This window comes from Otolemur garnettii, unplaced genomic scaffold (genome assembly GCF_000181295.1).
Source record: "Otolemur garnettii isolate 467f Iridium unplaced genomic scaffold, OtoGar3 scaffold00007, whole genome shotgun sequence".
Classification (NCBI taxonomy): domain Eukaryota; kingdom Metazoa; phylum Chordata; class Mammalia; order Primates; family Galagidae; genus Otolemur; species Otolemur garnettii.
Genome location: NW_003852402.1, coordinates 31,168,063 through 31,189,869, shown reverse-complemented (window position 1 = coordinate 31,189,869; position 21,807 = coordinate 31,168,063). Strand labels below are relative to the sequence as shown.

The following is a 21,807-nucleotide window of genomic DNA, read 5'->3' as shown; positions in this document are numbered from 1 at the left end:
TGGTGCAGAGAGTGCACACGTCGTGGTGCAGAGGGTGTACACGTCGTGGTGCAGAGAGTGCACACGTCATGGTGCAGAGGGTGTACACGCCCTGGTGCAGAGAGTGTACACGTCGTGGTGCAGAGAGTGTACATGTTGTGGTGCAGAGAGTGCACACATCGTGGTGCAGAGGGTGTACATGTCGTGGTGCAGAGAGTGTACACGTCGTGGTGCAGAGGGTGTACATGTCGTGGTGCAGAGAGTGTACACGTCGTGGTGCAGAGGGTGTACATGTCGTGGTGCAGAGAGTGTACACATCGTGGTGCAGAGGGTGTACATGTCGTGGTGCAGAGAGTGTACATGTCATGGTGCAGAGAGCTCACACGTCATGGTGCAGAGAGTGTACACGTTGTTGTGCAGAGAGCTCACATGTCATGGTGCAGAGGGTGTACATGTTGTGCAACATTAGCTGTGTTTGTTTACGTTTCCAAAAAGAAATATTATAAGGATAATCAGTTACCTATAGGGGTTGGGGTGAAAGGTAGAAGGACGGAAGATTTCCCTGATTAAATCTTTTGAACATGTAAATGTTCTATATATTCAAATTTAATAGAAAAAGAAAAGCATTAATCCCTAAAACTGAAAAAAGAGGGAAAATAAATGAGTTTATATATCAAATATATAACAGCACCACATGAAGAGAATTATTTCAAGTAACTCTAGGCTATGTTACTTTGCCTACACATTCTCAGAAGCTACATTCTGAAGAAAGTAAGACATAAGAAAACTTTAAACTACTGCTTTGCTTTTGTTTTGCTAATACCATTGTAACTATTGCTATTTTCAAATTAATGTATGCATATTTTAATGTTAATAACCAAGATTTTTAATGTAAAAAAACAAGAAATATAAGTACAAATTCAAAGAACATTAGTAAAAACCCCATACTATTTACTTGCTCTACAATGTTAAATTTGAATTAGAAGTAACAATATGAATTCATGGTTTAAATATCTGCATATTTTCCTAACTTGTCCACTGAAAGAGACACGAGGAATGACACTCCCAGAGCAATAACGTCCAGTGGCCAATTTAGGTATACAAATGCTTTCCTCCCTAAAAAGAACCAGGGCTCTTCACAGAAACGGCTTACTCTAAGTACAAACACGAGATGTACACTAAAATATTTAGGGTAAAAATGTCTGCAATTTAAACACTGCTACAAAAAACAGATGAAGTAATTACAGCGAAATGTCACTAAGTGGGATTAATCCAGGTGGTGGGTGTTAGTGACGCTTTCCAATCTTTTGCAAATCTGAAAACTTTCATAGCCACGCAAAACAAAACAAGAATAGAAGTACCTTAAATCTTTGCAAGCATCCGATTTTTTCACAAACTTCAGCCTCCATTGACAACAACTCATTCTTTTGTTTCCCATTTTCTTTTCTAAGTTGTCGTTCCATTTCTGCTAAGGTTGTATATCGCCTTATGAGTGATTTTTCATTCACTTGCAAAACAGTAATTTTTCTACTATTTTCTGAAAGTATCTTTCTCATTTCATCTGAATCCATCTGAAGAGCATTGAGCAAATTCTGCAGGAATACACAGATATTACTTGCTGAATCTTGCTCTCTTAGTTTATACGTATTGTACGCTGATGTTAAGTGTTTTACTTACATTATATTCTTTTACTTTTATTGTATCTTGTTGGATTTGATCCTCAAGCTTTCTCTTTTCCTCTTTTATTGTATCAGATTCTGTTTTCCAGGTTTCCTTTTCACTAAACAAATAAAATAAAAGATAGTAAACTTAACAAAATGTTTACCCCTAGAAAGAGATATTAGATTATGGGAATTTAAAATTTTCTTAAAACAAGAGACATTATAGCAACTCAGTACCTGAAAACCCAAGAAGTTAAAATTCCATTTAAATAGGATTTAGCCTGAAATTTTTTAAATACAAATATAAGGTAACAACGTTTTCATATTGTTTTCATTCTTTCCTAAGTCATCACTCTAAAAGGATTATAATTTAATAACTGAAGCTGAATCTTATAAACATTTTCTTAAAAATAGAAAAGGACTAAGAAAATAATCCATACCCCAAATGAATTCTAGATATCAAGTCTCAACACTAATCCTACCATTAAATTTGAATGTCATTTATAAAACATTTAGAATAGAAACAATATTTGAAATCATTATCCTTACAAAATTATGTGGAAAGGACACAAAATTTCAGTTAGAAAGGAGTAAACTGAAGAGATCTGTCATACATCCTGGTGTCTACAGCTAATAATGATACACTGTATACTTAAAAACTGCTAAAAGCATCAATTTTAAATGTTCTCAGCACACACAAAAAAGCATGTGAGGTAATACACAGGTTAAATAGCTTGATGTAACCACTCCACAGTACATACATAAATAAAACATCATACTGTAGATCATAAATATATACAATTTTACCTTGTCAATTACAAAAGTAACTTAAAAATATGTTAATTTTATAAAAAGGCATGTAAGTCACTATTGCTTATATAAGAGATATTTCACCATTGCCTGTAAACTGCTTGATATAAACCAATTATGGTGGAATCACTTTCTTTGCCACTGAATGGTTCATATTTAGACATGTGACCCAATTTTAGCAAATAAGATCTGAGTCAAAGTTAGCCACACACCTCTGGGAAAAAAATGTTTATTAAAAAATAAAAATTTAAGTGTAAATATTCTCCTCTTTTTCAACAGACATGGCTCTATCATCTTCGAACTCCCGCAGCTGTTAAACAACCATACAGAAGTCAACCACCATACCTAAACATGGCCTGCCCTACAACTAGATTTGGCTTTCTTCTTTCTTCTTTGGTTAGATAGTAATCATCCTTAGTGTTTAAATCACTAACCATACTATTTAAATCACCTTTGATAAAGTACTCTACTTCCTACCAAGAAATCATGCTATTAACATAGTTAAGATGGCAGAGATGAGAAGTATGTTAGCCCCCCATGAGTATATAAGATTACTGATGACACTGCTGATGATGAATGATGCCCCAAACAGCTGACATTTATGAGATGTTCACACGTGCCCTAAACTCGCCTAAGCATTTTCATGTTTCACGTAAGTTTCACAACATCTCTGTCAAAAAGGTATTTCCAGCCCAGAAATTTACAGATAAGGAAGCTGAGATTATTTGCTATCTTATCACTAGCATACGTTGACATCCAGATTCAAACTCAGGAGGAATGATCCGGGGACATGGATGGGTTTGTAGTCATTAACATACACTCTACCAAAAACATTTTCTTGACAGCAGTGTGCAGAGTCAAAAAAAAGGAAAGGAAAAAAGAAAATGGAGGGGAAAAAAGGAGGTAGGAGGGAAGAGCAAAATAAAATTATAAATTATTTTTTTTACTTTCACTATGAACAATTCTAATTATATTTATAAATTTTTGTTAATACCTATACCTTAGATATTCTTTATATAACAAGCTTTGTTGATGACGAATTACTGCGAATTTTCGGTTATAGTCTTCAAGACAGTCTTCTAAACTTTTTAACTTCTTTTCTTTATTTTCTAGTTCCTAAAAATTGATATAGAAATAAGAATGAAAAAGTCATCAGTTTTGAATGAGAAAGCATAAATTCATATTCTGGCAAGATCATAGAAAAATACATAAAAAAGAAAAGTTATCAAATTCATAAGTAGCACAGATCGTTTCTGATAGTTTGGACATTTTAGTTTAAAGCACATGGAATGAGGAATTTGCAAAAAATAAGTAAATGTACAATGGGTAAAATTGTTTTTATTATATGATAGTTGGAGTAAGCACATAAATTGCCACATACAACAGTTGCTCTAAGCACAAACTTTTTATCACAATAGTTACAAACTCACCTCAGCCACATACCTTTTTGTGAATATACCTCCTACACCACTGAAATTGTCTTTTCAAATGACTTCATTTTAAAAGTGAAATTGAAACTTAAAAAAGTAAGTAACTTACTTGACATCAAAAAATCTATTAGCTTACTTACTATTAACTTACTTAATATTTACCAAGAACATATGCTAGGTGTGGTGCCAGGTACCCTCCATATACGAAGTCTGACAATTAAGTTCATGAACGTCCCACTGTGTGCTGATGTTGGAAGCTCTGTACAAATAACTCAGTAAGGTTTCATCACCTTGGTGTATCAGTGTTTCACAGGTGTGTTTGTGCCAACGTGTGGGAGTGTCTTGCTGAGTGGTGTTCATTATTGTTGCATGTATTTGCATGCCTTCACAAGAATGTCAGAGTTTGAATTACAGCAATGAACAAATAATAAATTTCTTATTAAACTTGACAAGAATGGAAGTGAAATTGGGGATATGTTAGTTTAGGAGATAATACCATGAAGAAAATGGTAGTATACAAATGGGTCAATGCTTTTCTGAGGGGAGAGAAAGTGTCACTGATGAAGAGAGGTTAGGGTGGCCAGTAACAAGGACGACTAACTAAAACATTGCAAAAATTCATTCAGATGTGTGTCAAAATTGTCGGCTGACTAGGAAAAGCATGACAGAGCAAGTAAACACTGATAGAGAGACAATTAGGAAAATCTTAACCAAAAATCATGGCATGAGAGAAAGGTGTGGCTTTTGTATCACAACAATGTGCCAGCTCCCTCTGTGAGTGAGTTTTTAGCCAGTGAATGCAATTAAATGTTTGGGAACACCCTCCCTACTCACCTGATACGGCCCCCAATGACTGTGTTATTTACCCAGACAAATGAAATTTTGGAGAGAAGACATTTCGATGACATTGGACATCAAGAGTGATACAACAGCAGTTTTGATGGCCATTCTAGAAAAATAATTCCAAAACTGCATTGAAGGGTGGACGAGGTGCTGGTGCAGGTACATAGCTTCTCAAGGCAAGTATTCTGAGGGTGACTGTAGGGAAGTGACATTCAGCAATGAGGTATCGAAACATTCTAGGATAGTCCATGAACTTAACTGTCAGATCTTGTATGCGGATCCCAAATGTGAAGCGGAGTCTATCTGACGCCACGGGTTTTGCCACGTCCATCACTCTACACTGCTTTAGGAGCTGTCACTTGGGACAGATCTTCAAACTTGCATTAGTTTTCTAATTCACAATGGTTCTCATTTTTTTAATATAAAGATGAAAAAACATGAACCTTATCTCAAACAACATAACAGTGTCTAGTGTTATTAGTTGCTGGCAGCATCCCTGTATTTCAAGACAATAAGGGAAAGCATAGGAGTGCTAAAACTATAAATTTAAAAATAATGATACACGATACACGATATACATAAATTTTAAAGCAATATTCTGACCTGACCTGAGATAACATATAAATTCCAATGATCTGAAAAACATTACTGTAATTTCCAAACAAAAACAGGTATTTGATTATCATAACTCAAGTACTTTCACCAACTGATCGTCTAGCAGAAGGAAAGAGGAATACTTATGATCAAAAACATATTTCCATTGTCCCTTAAATTATTTAATAATACATTTTTGTAATCGCACTTTTAGTATATGTGATGAGTATTTAAACTTCAAATCAAACAATAAAAAACATCTCTCATTAAGCCATTTATATGAGGTTGAACAAGTAAGTTCACAAACTCATTCTACAAGAAATGCCACAGATCTCAATGTGGAGTATCACTACCGTCACCTTCCTCCTACTCCCCATGGCCATCTGGTGACCACAGTGATATTCAACAATCAAGTACATATAGCACTTTTCTTTATCCTAGAATTTTTCTAGGATAAATTCATGAACTGAACTGTCAGACCTTTTGCAACAAAAGTTCTGATGGCCATTCCAGAAAAAGAGCCCAGTACTGCTTGGAAGGGTGCACGAGGTGATAGCATCAGTGGATAGCTTCCCAAGGGGAGTGCCTCAGTGACTGTACTTATATTAAGCAATGAGGTATATAGCACTTTTTCTAGGATGTGTTCGCAAACATACTTGTGTGATTTGTAATCACTGTGACAGCAAAAGAAACAAACTCAGGGCAAGTACCCTTTCTTATTTGCTGATGGATTAACTAACCCCTCATAGGGTAAAGGGAAGAAGTGGCTTAACACCTTTTCCTTGTGACTAATATAAAAAGAGAACAATTCTCATCATAATTTTAAAAGGCTTTGTCAGAGTTTGTTCCCTTGAATTGTTTTCCAAACAACAGTAAATTAAAATGCTCATGTTATTTATGCATTACTACTTTAGTAGTTACTGCCTGTTTTATGTGTCTACCATATATTTCATATGAACAGCATACATGTGAACAAGCTGTGGAAACATTTCATGCAGATGAACGGAAAGGACTAAATTGCTCTTATCCCATCTAACGTCAAAATCCACTAATAACAGACATCACTATTACAATTCTGAAAACTCAAAGGAATACATGAAGACTACATTAAGAAATATACTATCAATGATTTTTGTTATTCACAAGTAAAATTTTCAATACCTGTAGGAGGCGTATTAAATATTCATTCTGAGAATTAATAATATTGGCACTAGATGGTATTACCCCATCAGGTAAATCTACTCCTTTAAATACAACGTTTGAGCCTTGTGATTGTCGTAAAAGACTGGTTTCTTTTTCAAGATGATCTATCTGGAAATAAAAGTATGAAAAAACATGAACCTTATCTCAAACAATGTAACAATGAGAATCACACCTACTACACTCAAAGAAAGACAAACTTATAACTTATAAGTTATAAGGCCCTAACTTATATTTCATGCTTTCTCTAGTGAATATGTTTTAAAAATAGATTTGGGAATGCCCTGCTAGGCATTAAACCTTACTTAAATTTCTACTTATAAATGCCTAGGTATAAGACTTAGAATTTCTGTGTTATGTTTACATTATAGGGTACTTATTTTTCCACTATATTTTATGAAAAAAATCCAAACAGTTTTTTTAATATTGAAGAATTCAAGAGGCGTTTTATCAGAAAGCAGTCTTTAAAAGTTTTTCCTATGAAATCTATGGTCTTAATCTTTGCATTTTCTTTCATTTAATAAAGTTCTCACCTTTAAATTTGCTCTTGCCAACTGCTGCGAATAATCTATAGCTTCTTTCCGAGATTCCCTGAGCTCCTGTCTTAATTCTTCGTTCCTTCCAGTAAGTTGATCGACTTGAGCTTTCAAATGCAGACTGGCATCAAAGATTCCTTCTGCATTCTTTGATTCTATAGCCTAGTATAATTATGTTATAGATTAGAAATAGAGGAAAAGGTGTAAAAATCATGGTTCAAAGAAACCTGCCTTAAATAAACTGACATTTAAGCATTTTTCCTGTTCCCACTGCCATGAATAATAAAATATACCAATTTAAATTATTTACAAATTTAGAAAACTTTAATTTACATTACTAAGAATAGTAATTACTTCATTATAACAATTAACAAATATCTGTTAAACTCAGTAGAATGGCAGATCAGAAAAATGATCAAACAGTAATATAAATTTGGGCAAGTGACCTAAATTCTTTATATGCACTTTCGTTTCTCTGTCTCTAAAAAAAGAGAAAATATTAGCTCTGCCTACTAAACAGGGTTTTTGTATAGTCAAAATGAGGTAATTTATATGTAAATGCTTTTAAATTATGCAGTATCTGAATTTAAAGCATGAACAAAGAAATAAAATAGCTACTAATTTCATCAAATGAATTTATCAGTGCTTCCTCTCCACAGCTAAAGCACACGTGAAAACAAAGGCAAGGTATAACATCGTATCATCCAAGAGTAATGAATAAACAAAACTAATATGTGAAATATTAAAATATCAGAGTGGCTTCAGTGGCCCTAATACTTCTAAGAATGACATATAGAAATACACATGTACCATGTACATACCTACATGATATTTGTACCTAAATTATTTGGACTTCATAAGAATGGTATGGGACAGAACTGTTCAATGCAAACTAAAGGTTCAGAAATGAAGGGAGAAGACCAATAAGGTAGAATGAGTAAAACCAAATGTAATCTACCCAAGAGGGTAATCTGGAGTTAACCATAGGCAGCAGATTTATAAAAGCCTTCACCTTTGTTTTTTATTTTATTTCTGTGGTGTATTATATATGTTGAACTGACCTTGTCACCCACAATTTTCTTGATGTGTTGTTGAATTCTGTTTGCTAGGATGTTACTGAATATTTCTGCATTGATATTCATTAATGTTATTGGTCTATAGTTTTCTTTCTTTGCTGGGTCCTTTCCTGGTTTGGAGATGAAGGTGATATTTGCTTCACAGAATATGTTGGGGAGGATTCCTTCTTTTACTATGTTTTGGCAAAGGTTATGTAATGTAGGTACCAGGTTCCTCTTTGAAGGTTTGGTAGAATTCTGATGTGAAGCCATCTGCTCTCGGACTTTTCCTTTGGAAAGATTTTGTATAGTTGATGCTATTTCTGTGCTTGACATAGGTCTATTCAAAATTTCTAATTCTTTCTGGTTGAGTCTAGGAAGGTGGCATGTTTCCAAGTAATGGCCCATTTCCCCCATATTTTCATATTTCTGAGAACAGAGTTTTTGGTAGTAACTATTGCAGATTTTTTTGAATTTCTGTGATATCTGCTGCTATTTCTCCTTTATCATTTCTGACTGATATTAGAGATTTTACTTTTCTGTTTCTGGTTTAGCTAGCCAAAGGTTTATCAATTTTATTAATCTTTTCAAAAAACCAACTTTTTGTTTTATCTTCTGAATGCTTCTTTGGTTTTCAATTTCAGTTGATTCTGCTCTAATTTTGGTTGTTTCATTTCTTTCTTTCTTTTTTTTTTTTACTAAATCATAGCTGTATACATTAATGCAATCATGGGGTACAATGTGCTTGTTTTATATACAATATAAAATATTTTCATCAAACTGGTTAAATGCCTTCACAGCATTTTCTTAGTTATTGTGTTAAAACATTTATATTCCACACTTAGTAAATTTTACATGTACCCTTGTAAAAAAAAAAAAAAAAAGAAAGAGACTGTATGGACCTGTGGCTGCTGCTCCAGCAGATCTGTCTTCTGTGCAAATTCAACATCCTAGGGAACTGCTACTCAGATGGTTGTTTCTTTTCTACTGGGTTTGGATTTTTCTTCCTTTTCCAGTTGCTTGAGATGACGCATTAGGTTGCTGAGTTTCTCTGCTCACTTTCTCTGCTGAGTTTTTCTGTTTTCTTGATGAAGGCTTCTAATGCTATAAATTTCCATCTTAGGACTGCCTTTGCAGTATCCCACAGTGTCTTCATTACCATGTTGTTCCAAAAAAACTGACAATTTCCTTCTTAATCTTGTCTTTGACCCAGCTATCATTCAGCCTAAGGTTGTTTAGTTGCCATGACTTTGTTTGAGTATGATGCAGCCCAAATGCCTATTAACCCATGAATGGATTAACAAATGGTGGTATATGTATACCATAGAATACCATGCAGCTATAAAAAAGATACAGACTTTACATCTTTTATGTTTACATGGATGGAGCTGGAACATATTCTTCTTAGTAAAGTATCCGATGTACTCAATACTATTATGAAACCAATATATAATCACTTATACATTCATACAAATGATAAAACACAAATCAAATTCAGAAAGAAGAGGGGAAGAGGAGGGATGGGAGGGAAGGGAGAAAGGTGAGTGGAGGAAGGTTATCTGGCAAGATCTCACCTAGTGTGCACAATGCAAGGGTACATTTTAAAACAACTAAGAGTATATTATAAACGTTGTACCACAAAAAATAAGCAAGTGAGGTGATGGTTATGTTAATCAGTTTGATTTAAGCATTCCACATGGTATATCAAATCATCACATTGTACCCCATAAATGTATACAGTTATGATTTAATAAAAATTGAATTAAAAAATACAATTAGGTACCACTAAAAAAACAAAAAACAAAAAATCTCCACCTAAAGGAAATCAGAACAGGCCCCACAGAATAATAAATTATACTAATTCAAAAAAGGTACAAGGAAGCTAAAAGTAGATGGAAGAGGTACTCGGAATGACACCACCATGGCTAGTTAGTTGTCTTGGTGAAGAACAGCACTGTTGTCTACATGGCCTTTTGCTAAAATGAGATTGAATTAGACAGTAGTTGGGAGCACTGCAAATAGAACCGTGCACTGTAGCAACAGAAACGAACTGAGGTACATAATGCAGAATTATCTGGTTTAAACTGTCATGCATTCTGAAGATTTCCCAGAAAAAAAAACTGCCAGATTGATGAATTTCAGACATGACATATAAATCAGGAAAGAAAATTATACAGTTGAGGACAGAAGTAAATGAACTCTATAGAAACAGTGGTCCAGAGAAAGCTCACAAATCGTCAATAGAAATAGAAGTTCTGATTCCTACACTACTGTTTATTTCTTTTTAATTTTGTCACTAAGTAGAGTTTCACTTAGAATGAAGTTTGATCTGGGACACAGTACTAGTAGTGTGCCACAACACAGACAAAGATGTTCACATTAAAAAAACATACAGAATCACTTTAAACATATGAAAGAGTATAGAAAAAACAAACTCACCAACCAGAGACAAAAAGCTAGAATGAGAAAAACATAACAGAAATCAAATGGTTCTCAAACATTTTTAACACACCAGTAGCCTTTCCTTCTCATCTAATAGTTACAGTGGTACTTAAGAAAATGTTTATTGAGTAATCACAATAAAAAAGCCATCTAATGAACTATAAGAATTTTTTTCTATTTAAATCAAGCCCAAATTTGTGAAACACTATATTATTTAGTATGCTATATATGTTCAGATAATGTTCAGATAAATGGCATCCACTTAAATATTAAGATTCTAAAGTGTGTGTTTTATTTAAATTTATATAACAGTCAATGCTATGAAATTTTTAAGTCCTTGTATGGTAAATCCAAATAGAATATTATTTGATATCTAAATCTTTCTTATAGCCATGAGTAAGTGTTTAATTAAAATAAAGCCACTCTATATAACTTTTGGTTTTATGGCGTTAAGTCCTAATAGACCTATAATCCCATTATAAAAATTAATACAAAAACAACTCCTAGAGGTTCTAGAAAATTAACAAAAATAAATAGATTTTAGAGGGGAACTGAAACCTGGAAGACAGGATCAACAAAATTTGGATTTGACATTTTTAAGGCTTTAAGTTAGAGATTAGGCTGCAACTGCAATGACCTATCATGTTTCTGGTATAGAAAACCGGAGGATAGAGACCACACCCCATGAAAGCAAGTGGGAAATCCCAGCAAGAAGTCAATAACAAAAAAAGGAACTTTAAATTCTTTGTAGAAAACTCTGGCAAGTCTCAGGCTAACCCTTGAACCTAAAGAATGAAGAAAGTGGGCGGTGCCTGTGGCTCAGTGAGTAGGGCGCTGGCCCCAAATACCGAGGGTGGCAGGTTTGAACCTAGTCCCAGCCAAACTGCAACAAAAAATATAGCCGGGCGTTGTGGCAGGCCTCTGTAGTCCCAGCTACTCAGGAGGCTGAGACAAGAGAATAGCCTAAGCCCAGGAGCTGGAGGTTGCTATGAGCTGTGATGCCATAGCACCCTATGGAGGGCGATAAAGTGAGACTCTGTCTCTAAAAAAAAAAAAGAATGGAGAAAGTATCAGTGAACTGGAAGATGGATCAATAGTAATCATCCATTTGGTAGAAAAGACAAAAGATTAAGGGAATAAAAAAAGAATGGAGCCACAGAGCCTCAGGGCCAAAATACCAAAAAGTCTAATAGGTGCATCACTGAAGTTCCAGAGAGAATAAGGGAAAATCAATAATCGAACAGATAATGACAGAGACTTCTCAATTGTGGTGAAGAGCATAAGCGAACAGATCCAAGATGCTCAGCAAACCTCAAACAAGATACAAATAAACTCCTATACGCATATGTGCACGCACACACAAACACCTCAGCACACTGTAGTGGAATCTGGTGAAAACCAAATATAAAGAGAAAAAACAGTGAATGCAACCTAAGAAAAGCTGGGTATTAAATGTAGGGAAACAAAGATTCAAAACTGAAAATATCTTATCAGAAATTATGGAGACCAGTACATGGTAAGACAGCATCTTTAAAGTACTAGGGGCAAAAACAGTAAAATTAAAACAAAACAAAACAAAACAAAACAACTTACATTAACTAGTCTCTCAAGACTAGGAATCATAAGGGCTGTTTCTCCTCCTTTGACGTCGGAATCTTTCTGCATTTCCTTAATAGCTTGCAATATTTCTTTCATACCTTCTTCTAGTTGCTTATTTTCTTCAAATAATTCTTTTACTGTAATTACATAGTTTTCTCATTAAATGAAGAGATCTTTTTTGCAATTTACACTATTCTATAAGATGATGAATAGTTCACATATAGAAAAAATACTCCTTAGGAAATACAAATGTAAATAAATATTCAACACTTCAACTGTAAGTCCAATGCAAATAGTTAAATTAAATGGTTAACTATTAGGCCCATTTATGTCATGAGCACAGACATAACATATCTCATGACTAGACATAAGTCACAAGCATACTTTTGCCTTAACTTAAAACTATATATATTAAAAATCTTTTAAATTTGGTTTTCTAATTTCACTTTGATGAAGAGAACACAAAAGAAAATATGTATCTTCACAAAAAATTCGTATGAATAATCCTCTTGGACAATGAAAACAAACTAATTGGAGAGGGAGAGATTCGTGTATATAAGCTATAAAAGTAATTCAGAATAAAACAGATTAGAAGACAGAATGTACTAAAGTCCTCTCACAACCATGATTTAATCACAGAAAAAGTATTAAAGAAAGATAATAATAACTTACATTTAGTCTGAAATTTGACTATAACCATCCTACTTTTCTCTAAATCTCTTTCCTTTTCGATTAGTTCTCTTGAAAGGAATTCACTCTGAACAAAACAAAGAATATAAAATTGTTTTTATTTTTTTTTATAAAATATCGCAACAGTCTACAGTTTTCAAGCTAAAGAAGTTTGCTCAATTGAAATATAGCACAACAAAAACAAGCTACAGAGCTATAGCAGCAATTATAAAAATAAAATAAAACCTAAATAGTAAAACAGATGATCATCTTCCTCCCACTTTCTCCCTCCTCCAACCCCATGGTAAGAAGCAAAGAAATATCTTTAGGATCACGCTCACATCTTAATGGCTGGCCTTTACACTACCTGTTCTGCCTGGCTTCTACGACGTTCAAGTTCTATTTCTGCATTCCTATTCTCTGCTTCTTTGATCAATAAATCCTGTGCTATGATTTCATTCTAAAGAAACATTTAATAGATTAGGTCAATGAGTTCATATCAAATGTACTGCATATTTAGATTTTTTTAAATACAGTGTGCATAAAGTAGTGTTAATGTCCAAACAAAAAAATTCTTATTATAATTACTAGAGAAGTCATCAAAAAGCAATCTCAGGAATATAAATTGAAAGAAAGCTCACCTGAGATCTAAGAAATACTAGTTCTCTCCGTAGCTGTTCTATAAGATTGTCAAGAGGATCTATCTGAGATAATTTTGGTTGTATAGTAATAGGCACAGGGTCCAGAAGATTAACCTTAAGCTTACTCTCCAAAATCTCCGCCTGGAAAGGCACTTCGCTTTCTCTTTTATCTTCTTCCAAATTAATATCAGAAAAATTGATTTGGGTATGAACCTGTTCATCTTCTAATGTTGCTACCTGTGATTTATCCATGTCATGTCTATCATCATAAATTTGCTGACAAAATATTTTAGATTTTTGCCTACATGATAACTTCCGCATCAAGTCTGAAGCTGTTGATAAGGCTGGAAAAGATGAATCACTTTTTTGTATGAAATTAGTCTTTTCTAGCGTTTGATAGCTTCTCGACACTTTCTTCATAGAGTCATCAGAAAGAGAGCATAAATAGTCATTTATTTCTTCATGGCTCTCCCTAGTAAAACTACTGACTAATGATTCTAGATTTCTTAAAGACTGTAGGCATGGTGCTTTAAAAATCTCTCTTATTGTAATAGTTTCTGGAGTTGAATTATCTTTTACTTGCATGGATGAAGAATGTCTAGTTAAAGATATAAGAGGATCCATTCCACTTTCTGTACTATGATGAATTTCAGAAAACATTCTTGCTAATGATCCTGTCACCATCTTCTCTGTTGGCTCATTCTGATCTGACTGTGGAACACTGAATGACAGTCTCCTAGGCAGCAGCTCTATTTTATCTGTACTAATCTGTATTCAGAGTAAATAAGGTCTCATTAGTCAATCTTTGGATCAACCAAAGTTATTTAAATAAGCAAACATTTTCTTTACTTAATACCAACTATTAAAAAAGTAAATGAGATAAAAGGGGAAGAAAGGAAAGCTTTGATAACAACAAACAGCAGTACTTTACTCTTTACCTTTGATTGTGCTTCACTCATATTTTTAAATTTTGTTGGTCCTATTCTATCTTCTTGAGAAACATTTTCAATTATGTTCAGGTCCTCAATGGTTAATCCTATACATACAAGAATTTAAAACTTAAAACTCTAAAAACAACCCTCCTACTATTCCAACATTTCTTTTTTTTTTTTGTATATGATAATTGTTTGTTTTTTTTTTTTATTAAATCACAGCAGTGTACATTAATACTATCATGGGGTACAGTGTGCTGTTTCTGTATACAACTTGAAATACTTTCATCCAACTGGTTAACATAACCTTCATGTCTTTTTCTTAGTTACTGTGTTAAGACATTTATATTCTACATTTAGAGAGATTCACATGTACCCGTATAGGATGAACCATAGGCGTGATCCCACCAATCACCCTCCCTCCACCCACCCTTCCTTCTCCCCTTTCCTCCCTCTCCCCTCTCCCCTGATTCCTGGGCTAAAATTGGGTTATAGCTTTCCTATGAAAGCTATAAATTAGTTTCATAGTAGGGCTGAGTACATTGGATACTTTTTCTTCCATTCTTGGGATACTTTGCTAAGTAGAATATTTTCCAGCTCCATCCATGTAAACATGAAGGAGGTAAAGTCTCCATCTTTCTTAATGGCTGCATAGTATTCCATGGTGTACATATACTACAATTTATTGATCCATTCGTGGATCAATGGGCTCTTGGGCTTCTTCCATGACCTAGCAATTATAAATTAGGCTGCAATGAACATTCTGATACACATATATTTATTGTAGTGTGATTTTTGGTCTTCTGGATATATACCTAATAGAGGAATTATAGGATCAAATTATTTTTAGTTCTTTAAGTGTTCTCCAGATGTCTTTCCAAAAGGAAGACAGGCGCATGGCCTACAAACACATGAAAAAATGCTCACCATCCTTAATCATCAGAGAAATGAAAATCAAAACTACTTTGACATATCATCTAACACCAGTAAGATTAGCCCATATCACAAAATCCCAAAATCACAGACGCTGGCGTGGTTATGGAGAAAAGGGAACACTTCTACCCTGCTGGTGGGAATGCAAACTATCCAACATTTTAATTCTGAAAAACTACAAGCAAGTTTTAACCCAAACAAGAGAGAATCATTTTTTCTAAAATCTTTGATCCACATGTAGCCAATACAAACTTGTGATCTAGCTCACTGTTAATAAAAACTATTAAGAATGTGAGAAACTAATCTGAATTTTTTCTTCTCTACCATTCTTTACCGAAGTGCTAATTAAAGAGCACTAAAATAGTTAAAAGTCACAAAGTACATAAGAAACATGAATAATCAGAAAACTAGTTATTACACTAATAAATTATAAGTTTCACTTCTCTAGAAAATTTTGATGTATTATAGAAATCACAATGCTTAAAAAACCCTGTGATCTTATTCATAGATATGCTATTGGACTTGGGGAAAAAAATCCCTGTCGTATGATCTTATAACAAAATGCACTCTATTGCCTGGTGCAGTGGCTCATGCCTGTAATTCTAACACTCTGAGAAGCTGAGGTGGTGGATTGCTGGAGCTCACGAGTTCAAGACCAGTCTGAGCAAAAAGTGAGATCCTCACCTCTACTAAAAATAGAAAAACTGAGGCAAATGGATCGCTTGAGGACAAGAGTTGGAGATTACTGTGAGCTCTGATGCCATGGCACTCTAAGCAGGGCAACAACTTGAGACTCTGTCTCAAAAAAAGAAAAAAAAAGCACTCTAATGGCTAGTATAAAATTTAACCAAGTAAAATAAAACAAAAACGATGTTAATTTATATTCAATAAAACATTACTTTCACTTAGTAAAGAATAATTTACAATAAAAGATTTTTAACACATAACCCTTTAAGGAAAAATATGAATAACATATATTAAAATAAAAATTTCTAGATTTTATCATTCATATTCATGTAATAGTATGTTTACTATGCACAACATATTTGGGGCTGTCTAGAAATTAAGAGACTATAACGTAACAAACTCTTCATAAATCTACGATTCTAAGGTTCATTTTTGTTTGCTTGTTTTTTTTTTTACCTGTTTTAGATTAAGGAATGAACCCACCTCTTCTTCAGGCTATTTTCATTTATTAAACTGTAGCAGAACCATGGTAATATAGCAAAAATAACATACAGAAAATTTCAGATCCATTTCAACTCATTTCCCAATGATTCTTTTAAAACAGGGATTTAACCTGTTAAACAGGCCCAACCTTTCTTTTTTCTTTGCCGCACATTGGAAGAATTAGGAATTGTATTAGGCCACCCATCAAATATGCAAATCTTAAGGAAAGCAAATTAGCAAAAAAAAGGTCTATGCAGAGATATCCAACACCACAACAAAACAGTCCTCATAAAACCCCACAGGCTGGATACCTGTTTTAAAGGTTTAGAATAACTGAGTATACCTGAAGTTGCACTTCTTTTTCCTCTTTCTTGAGCCATTTGACGAATCTTTCTTTTCAGATCAAGTCGTTCCTCTTCCAGACTTTCAATCTGTGAAGTACAAATTGTTAGTATTTCTCTTTAGTTTTTAACCAAGAAAAAAACCAATTGACCACCATACTTGCCTCTTTCAAAAGAATCTGGTTTTCAGCTCTGTACTGCTGCTGTTTTAAGCATTTACTATTTCTAAATTCAGTTAAGTCAATCATTGTCTTTGGTTCGAGGCCTAAAGTAAAAAGCAATATAGTTACAAATTAAAAACATTAAAATAAACTTCTACAACTTCATACACCATCAAGCAACCAGTTATAATTTATTTAGCCAATATCACTGAAGAATGGGATACTTTTTGTGCCACAGTTTTCCAGACATTTGAACTGCAAGCCAATATAAAATTTTATCCCAATTATTACTAGAAATCCTGACAAAAACCTAAAGCAAATTATTAGCCAAAATTTAGGGACCTTCTAAACACAGAAAATAAGAGCTTATGACAGTATCTAGATTGGTCAGAGTCATCTTTAGGCTAACCTGACAGGGTGAGTGGATCAGAAGTCTCCAAGTCCCAGTATAACTCTGGGTCCTAGTTAGACAGACATTTTCACAAATACATAATCTGTATAAAATATTTATGTTTCTTTCCCTAGAAAAATGTTTTCACATATAGATTGTCATTTTAACTCAGAAAGCATTAACTGAAATTTAACAACTCTAATAAAATCAATAGGTATTTATTTTCATTATAAAGAAACAATTTAGCATGAACTGTTGTAACATTTAAACCAGTAATATTTAACTAATAAACTATTTATTAAACTGAACATATAAACTCCCAAGTTGTATTTACTAATTCTCAGAATCAATAGAAACTGTAAAATATTCAACTGAAGTAAAACTGTAAGGAGTCTAAATTTTAAAAGTACTTAAGAGTCTTTAAAGGCTTTACAAAGTATTTCTAATATCTTCATGAATTCATCTGAAACAAAAGCATTTTGCAAACAAACATGGGTCAGACAGACCCTACTTTTGTTGAAAAAAAGGTTAACTTCTTTTTTGTTGTTGTTGAGGCTGAGTCTCATTTTGTTGCCCTCAGTAAAGTGCTATGGTGTCACAGCTCACAGCAACCTCAAACTCTTGGGCTCAAGCAATTCTCTGGCCTCAGCCTCCCAAGTAGCTGGGAATACAGGTGCATGCCTCAACGCCTCGTTATTTCTTCTTTTTAAGAGACAAGCTCTAGCCATGGCTCAGGCTGGTCTCAAACTTGTGAGCTCAAGCAATCCACCCACTTCAGCCTCCCAGAGTGCTGGGATTACAGGCATAAACCACTGTGCAAGGCTGGTTAACTTCTGACATACAAGCAAGGGTATCAACATAAGACTTTCATTTTTTTTTCTTTTTTTAAGCTGGCTGGGCAGGTTCAATCCTGCTGCCCTCGGTATATGGGGCCGGCGCCCAAGACTTTCATTTTTTAAAGAAGCAGCCATTACTGCTGGAGTAAAGCAATGTTTAGGTGTGCCCATTCACCACCTCAATCCCATCAAATCCCTAATCCCACTTCAATCCAGCAACTCCACTGTTGCTTTAAATGTTTTTATCGAAATATTTATGTAGAAAAAGAAGAATTTAACTAGTTAAAACAATAACAAAAAGTAAAACAAAAAAAGTCTTAAACATCAGGGCTGATAAAACCACATAACTTAAAAGATGGCTTACCCATCCGCTCTCTAAGTGCCTCGTTTTCATCAAGGAAATCATTGATCTTCAACTCAAGCTTATTGATTTCCTTTGTCAATGCTTCAATCTCTCGATCTCTTATTTTAATTTGGTTTTTAAAATTCTTTATTTCAATAACAGCATCTTCTAAGCCATATACTCCCTGAAAAATATCCAATTTAACTTAAATATAATATGGTTTATTTAAATATATTTATCAAATTCAAAAAAATTTTTTACTGTGCCTAAGGGAAAAATGCACATATATTTACAATTTATATCACTAAACTGGATTTTTTATTGTGATTGTATAAACACAAGATAGTAATAAGAATGACGATGAAATATAGGACAGTTCAAACTTACCAGTCAATAGCCTAACAGCAAAGTGAATCAGAATATGTATTATATACATATAAAACACTTAAGAAAACACAAAGAATAGTAAAAAACAATCAGTAATATCAGCACAATATAAAGTCATTAGTTGCCTGATGTCATTGTGATTAAAAGTATCAAAAGCAAAGCAAGTGGTGTTAACATAGCAGGCAACAAAACTGACCTTGACATAAATTTTATCAAACTCGCCAGTGGTGTCACATCTATGTGACAACCAAATGGACACAGATAACAAAGAATCTAATTCTGCGGCCTCACCAAAGCTGATTATCTGGGCAAAATGCCCTGATCATGAAGTTTGAAAACAATTCTCCTGCCCAAAAGTAAATGCTACTAAATTTAAATAGTTTAGTATAAATTAATTAACATAAGTTTTATCAAAATATATTTATGAAATTTTTCTAGATGTTATGCAGTTAAACAGCACAGACCAGTCTAACCCTGAGTGGTGAGAATAATTTCTAAGCTCCCTGACTGACAAGACAAAAATACATACCGATTCATAATCTTTTAATCGCTTCAGGGCCTCAACTAATTCTTTATCCTTTTCCCTAGCATCAGCCTCAGCAAGTTCAGCTGTTCTCTCAGCCTCTTTAACTTTCTCTTCTAAACTCTGTATCTTTGACTGAATTTTCATATAACGAGTCTGTTGAGAAAGGGTTGAAGCACCTACATAATAAAGACAAAAATCATGAATTAATTCAACTGCATACTTTTTCCTTCAAAACAGTGTTTCTAACATGAAGACAAGAGAAATAGAATGCCATATGAAAAAGCTCCTTTAATGTTACAATTTTACATTTGCAAGATGAAAGTTTTGTTATTGTTGAATAAAATTAACTAAAAAAGTAAAGTTCAGTAAAATCTTCTTAGCTAAAAAGGTGTGGATTATAAAAGGCTACAGAACACTGTCTTACAAAGAATAATCATTGTGTCAGAAACTTCTAGCTGTTCCTAATATTCAAACTTCCTTTTGCCCACTGTACTACAACTACAGATTTTTAGTTTAGACACATGGCTATGTAAAATAAATACTAAATTTCCAGGTACAACTCAGCAACTAGGAGTAGTCATTTCACTAATGGGATATAAATACAAAGATCATGTGCTAATTTCAAAAAATGTTTTTAAAGCAGAAGAATAAAGCTTTATTTTCTCTTGCCTCCTTCCTATGAAAGCTGGAATGTGGATATGAACTCAGTCTTCTTAGAATAAGAGATAGAAATCCACATTGAGATGGGCAGAGCAATGTAATACAGGATCCCCGATACCTAATATTTGCACAGCTGTCACACAAATCCTGCACTAGTTGATTCAACTTTGTTCATATCATAGAGCAATCAATTTCTATCTGTGTAAACCACTATTCTATCCTCGATTTTTCTGTCACTTGCAGATAAAATGTTCCTAAATCCCTACTTGTATTATCTCCCTAAATTGTCACTATACCAAAATATAATATTCCTATTATATTCTAAAATAATATTCTAAAGTTTATTGACACAGATCGATCTCCCTATGTTGACCACCTCCCTAAGTTGACCTAATTTTCATAGATGGACATGCACCCACATGTATGTAGGCCTATTTCCTTATGTTGACCACCTCTGTACGTTGACCAGTTTGTCATAGTCCCTTGGGTGTCACCTTACAGAGATCTGGTAAATAACATTTACCAATCTATAAGGCATATACTTACAGTGGATTTATATATATAAAATGCAATGGGCTAGTACAGGAGATCACACAAGTTTTTAATAAATGATCCCTGCTCCCTGCTGCTGACAGCATGGCTGTAGAAGGCGACTGAGGCTGAGCTGTCATCCTGTACCCATTCTCTGCTTCTTCCACAATAAACACTAGCTTTGTCCACCTAACCTTCAACACATGCTTTTGTCTCTTGCCCTCTTTTTATCTTACTGCTTGGGATAAAGACTTTTATGTCTTTATCCTAGAAGATAAAGTCTCCATTTTGGATAGATCAGATGAAGGTAACACCCTGAACTGCCTAATTCTAGACCATTACACACATGAAAAATAAACTTTCATCTCGATTTTGCCACTGTTCTTCAGATCTCTGCTTCTGATACTTAAGTTTAAACCTATTCCTAACCAATGAAGGAAGAACACCATTAGCCATCATGATTCATAAATTAACTTCACAAATCAATCTCCCTATGTTGACCACCTCCCTAAGTTGACCTAATTTTCATAGATAGACATGCACCCACATGTATGTAGGCCTATTTCCTTATGTTGACCACCTCTGTATGGTGACCAGTTTGTCATAGTCCCTTGGGTAGTCACCTTACAGAGATTCTACTGTATTTTCCCCACTTCTCACTTTCAGCAGAGAACCTTGCTTGCTTGTTCACTGAGAAAAAAGCAGTAATCAATAGAAAACTTCTACAAACTCCCCCTGTCAGGACATAAACTCAGCCACAGGTACCTCTATCTATATATAATTCTACCTACCTTTCTGTAATGACGGATGAACTCGGCCACGGGTACCTCTATCTATACACTCTACCTTCCTTTCTGTAATGACAGATGAACTCGGCCACAGGTACCTCTATCTATACACTCTACCTTCCTTTCCGTAATGACGGATGAACTCGGCCACGGGTACCTCTATCTATACACTCTGCCTTCCTTTCAGTAATGACAGATGAACTCAGCCACCTGTTCCTCTATCTATACACTCTACCTACCTTTCTGTAATGACGGATGAACTCGGCCACGGGTACCTCTATCTATACACTCTACCTTCCTTTCTGTAATGACGGATGAACTCGGCCACAGGTTCCTCTATCTATACACT

The 21,807-nt window shown here is 34.2% G+C and overlaps 1 protein-coding gene across 5 annotated transcripts in view; it reads right to left on the bottom strand.

The window, feature by feature from the left end:
* Positions 1–21,807, bottom strand: part of CEP290 (centrosomal protein 290) — a 91,231-nt gene that overhangs the window by 50,143 nt on the left and 19,281 nt on the right. For all 5 annotated transcript variants that reach the window (XM_023509307.1, XM_023509310.1, XM_023509311.1 and 2 more), the window contains 12 exons: positions 19,483–19,655; positions 18,588–18,750; positions 17,000–17,100; positions 16,838–16,925; positions 14,398–14,495; positions 12,822–12,906; positions 12,144–12,286; positions 7,051–7,215; positions 6,479–6,628; positions 3,451–3,566; positions 1,657–1,759; positions 1,341–1,571 (listed from right to left, as the gene is read on the bottom strand). In XM_023509307.1, coding sequence (XP_023365075.1) covers positions 1,341–1,571; positions 1,657–1,759; positions 3,451–3,566; positions 6,479–6,628; positions 7,051–7,215; positions 12,144–12,286; positions 12,822–12,906; positions 14,398–14,495; positions 16,838–16,925; positions 17,000–17,100; positions 18,588–18,750; positions 19,483–19,655 — 1,616 coding nt within the window. The remainder of the gene's footprint in view (positions 1–1,340; positions 1,572–1,656; positions 1,760–3,450; positions 3,567–6,478; positions 6,629–7,050; positions 7,216–12,143; positions 12,287–12,821; positions 12,907–14,397; positions 14,496–16,837; positions 16,926–16,999; positions 17,101–18,587; positions 18,751–19,482; positions 19,656–21,807) is intronic.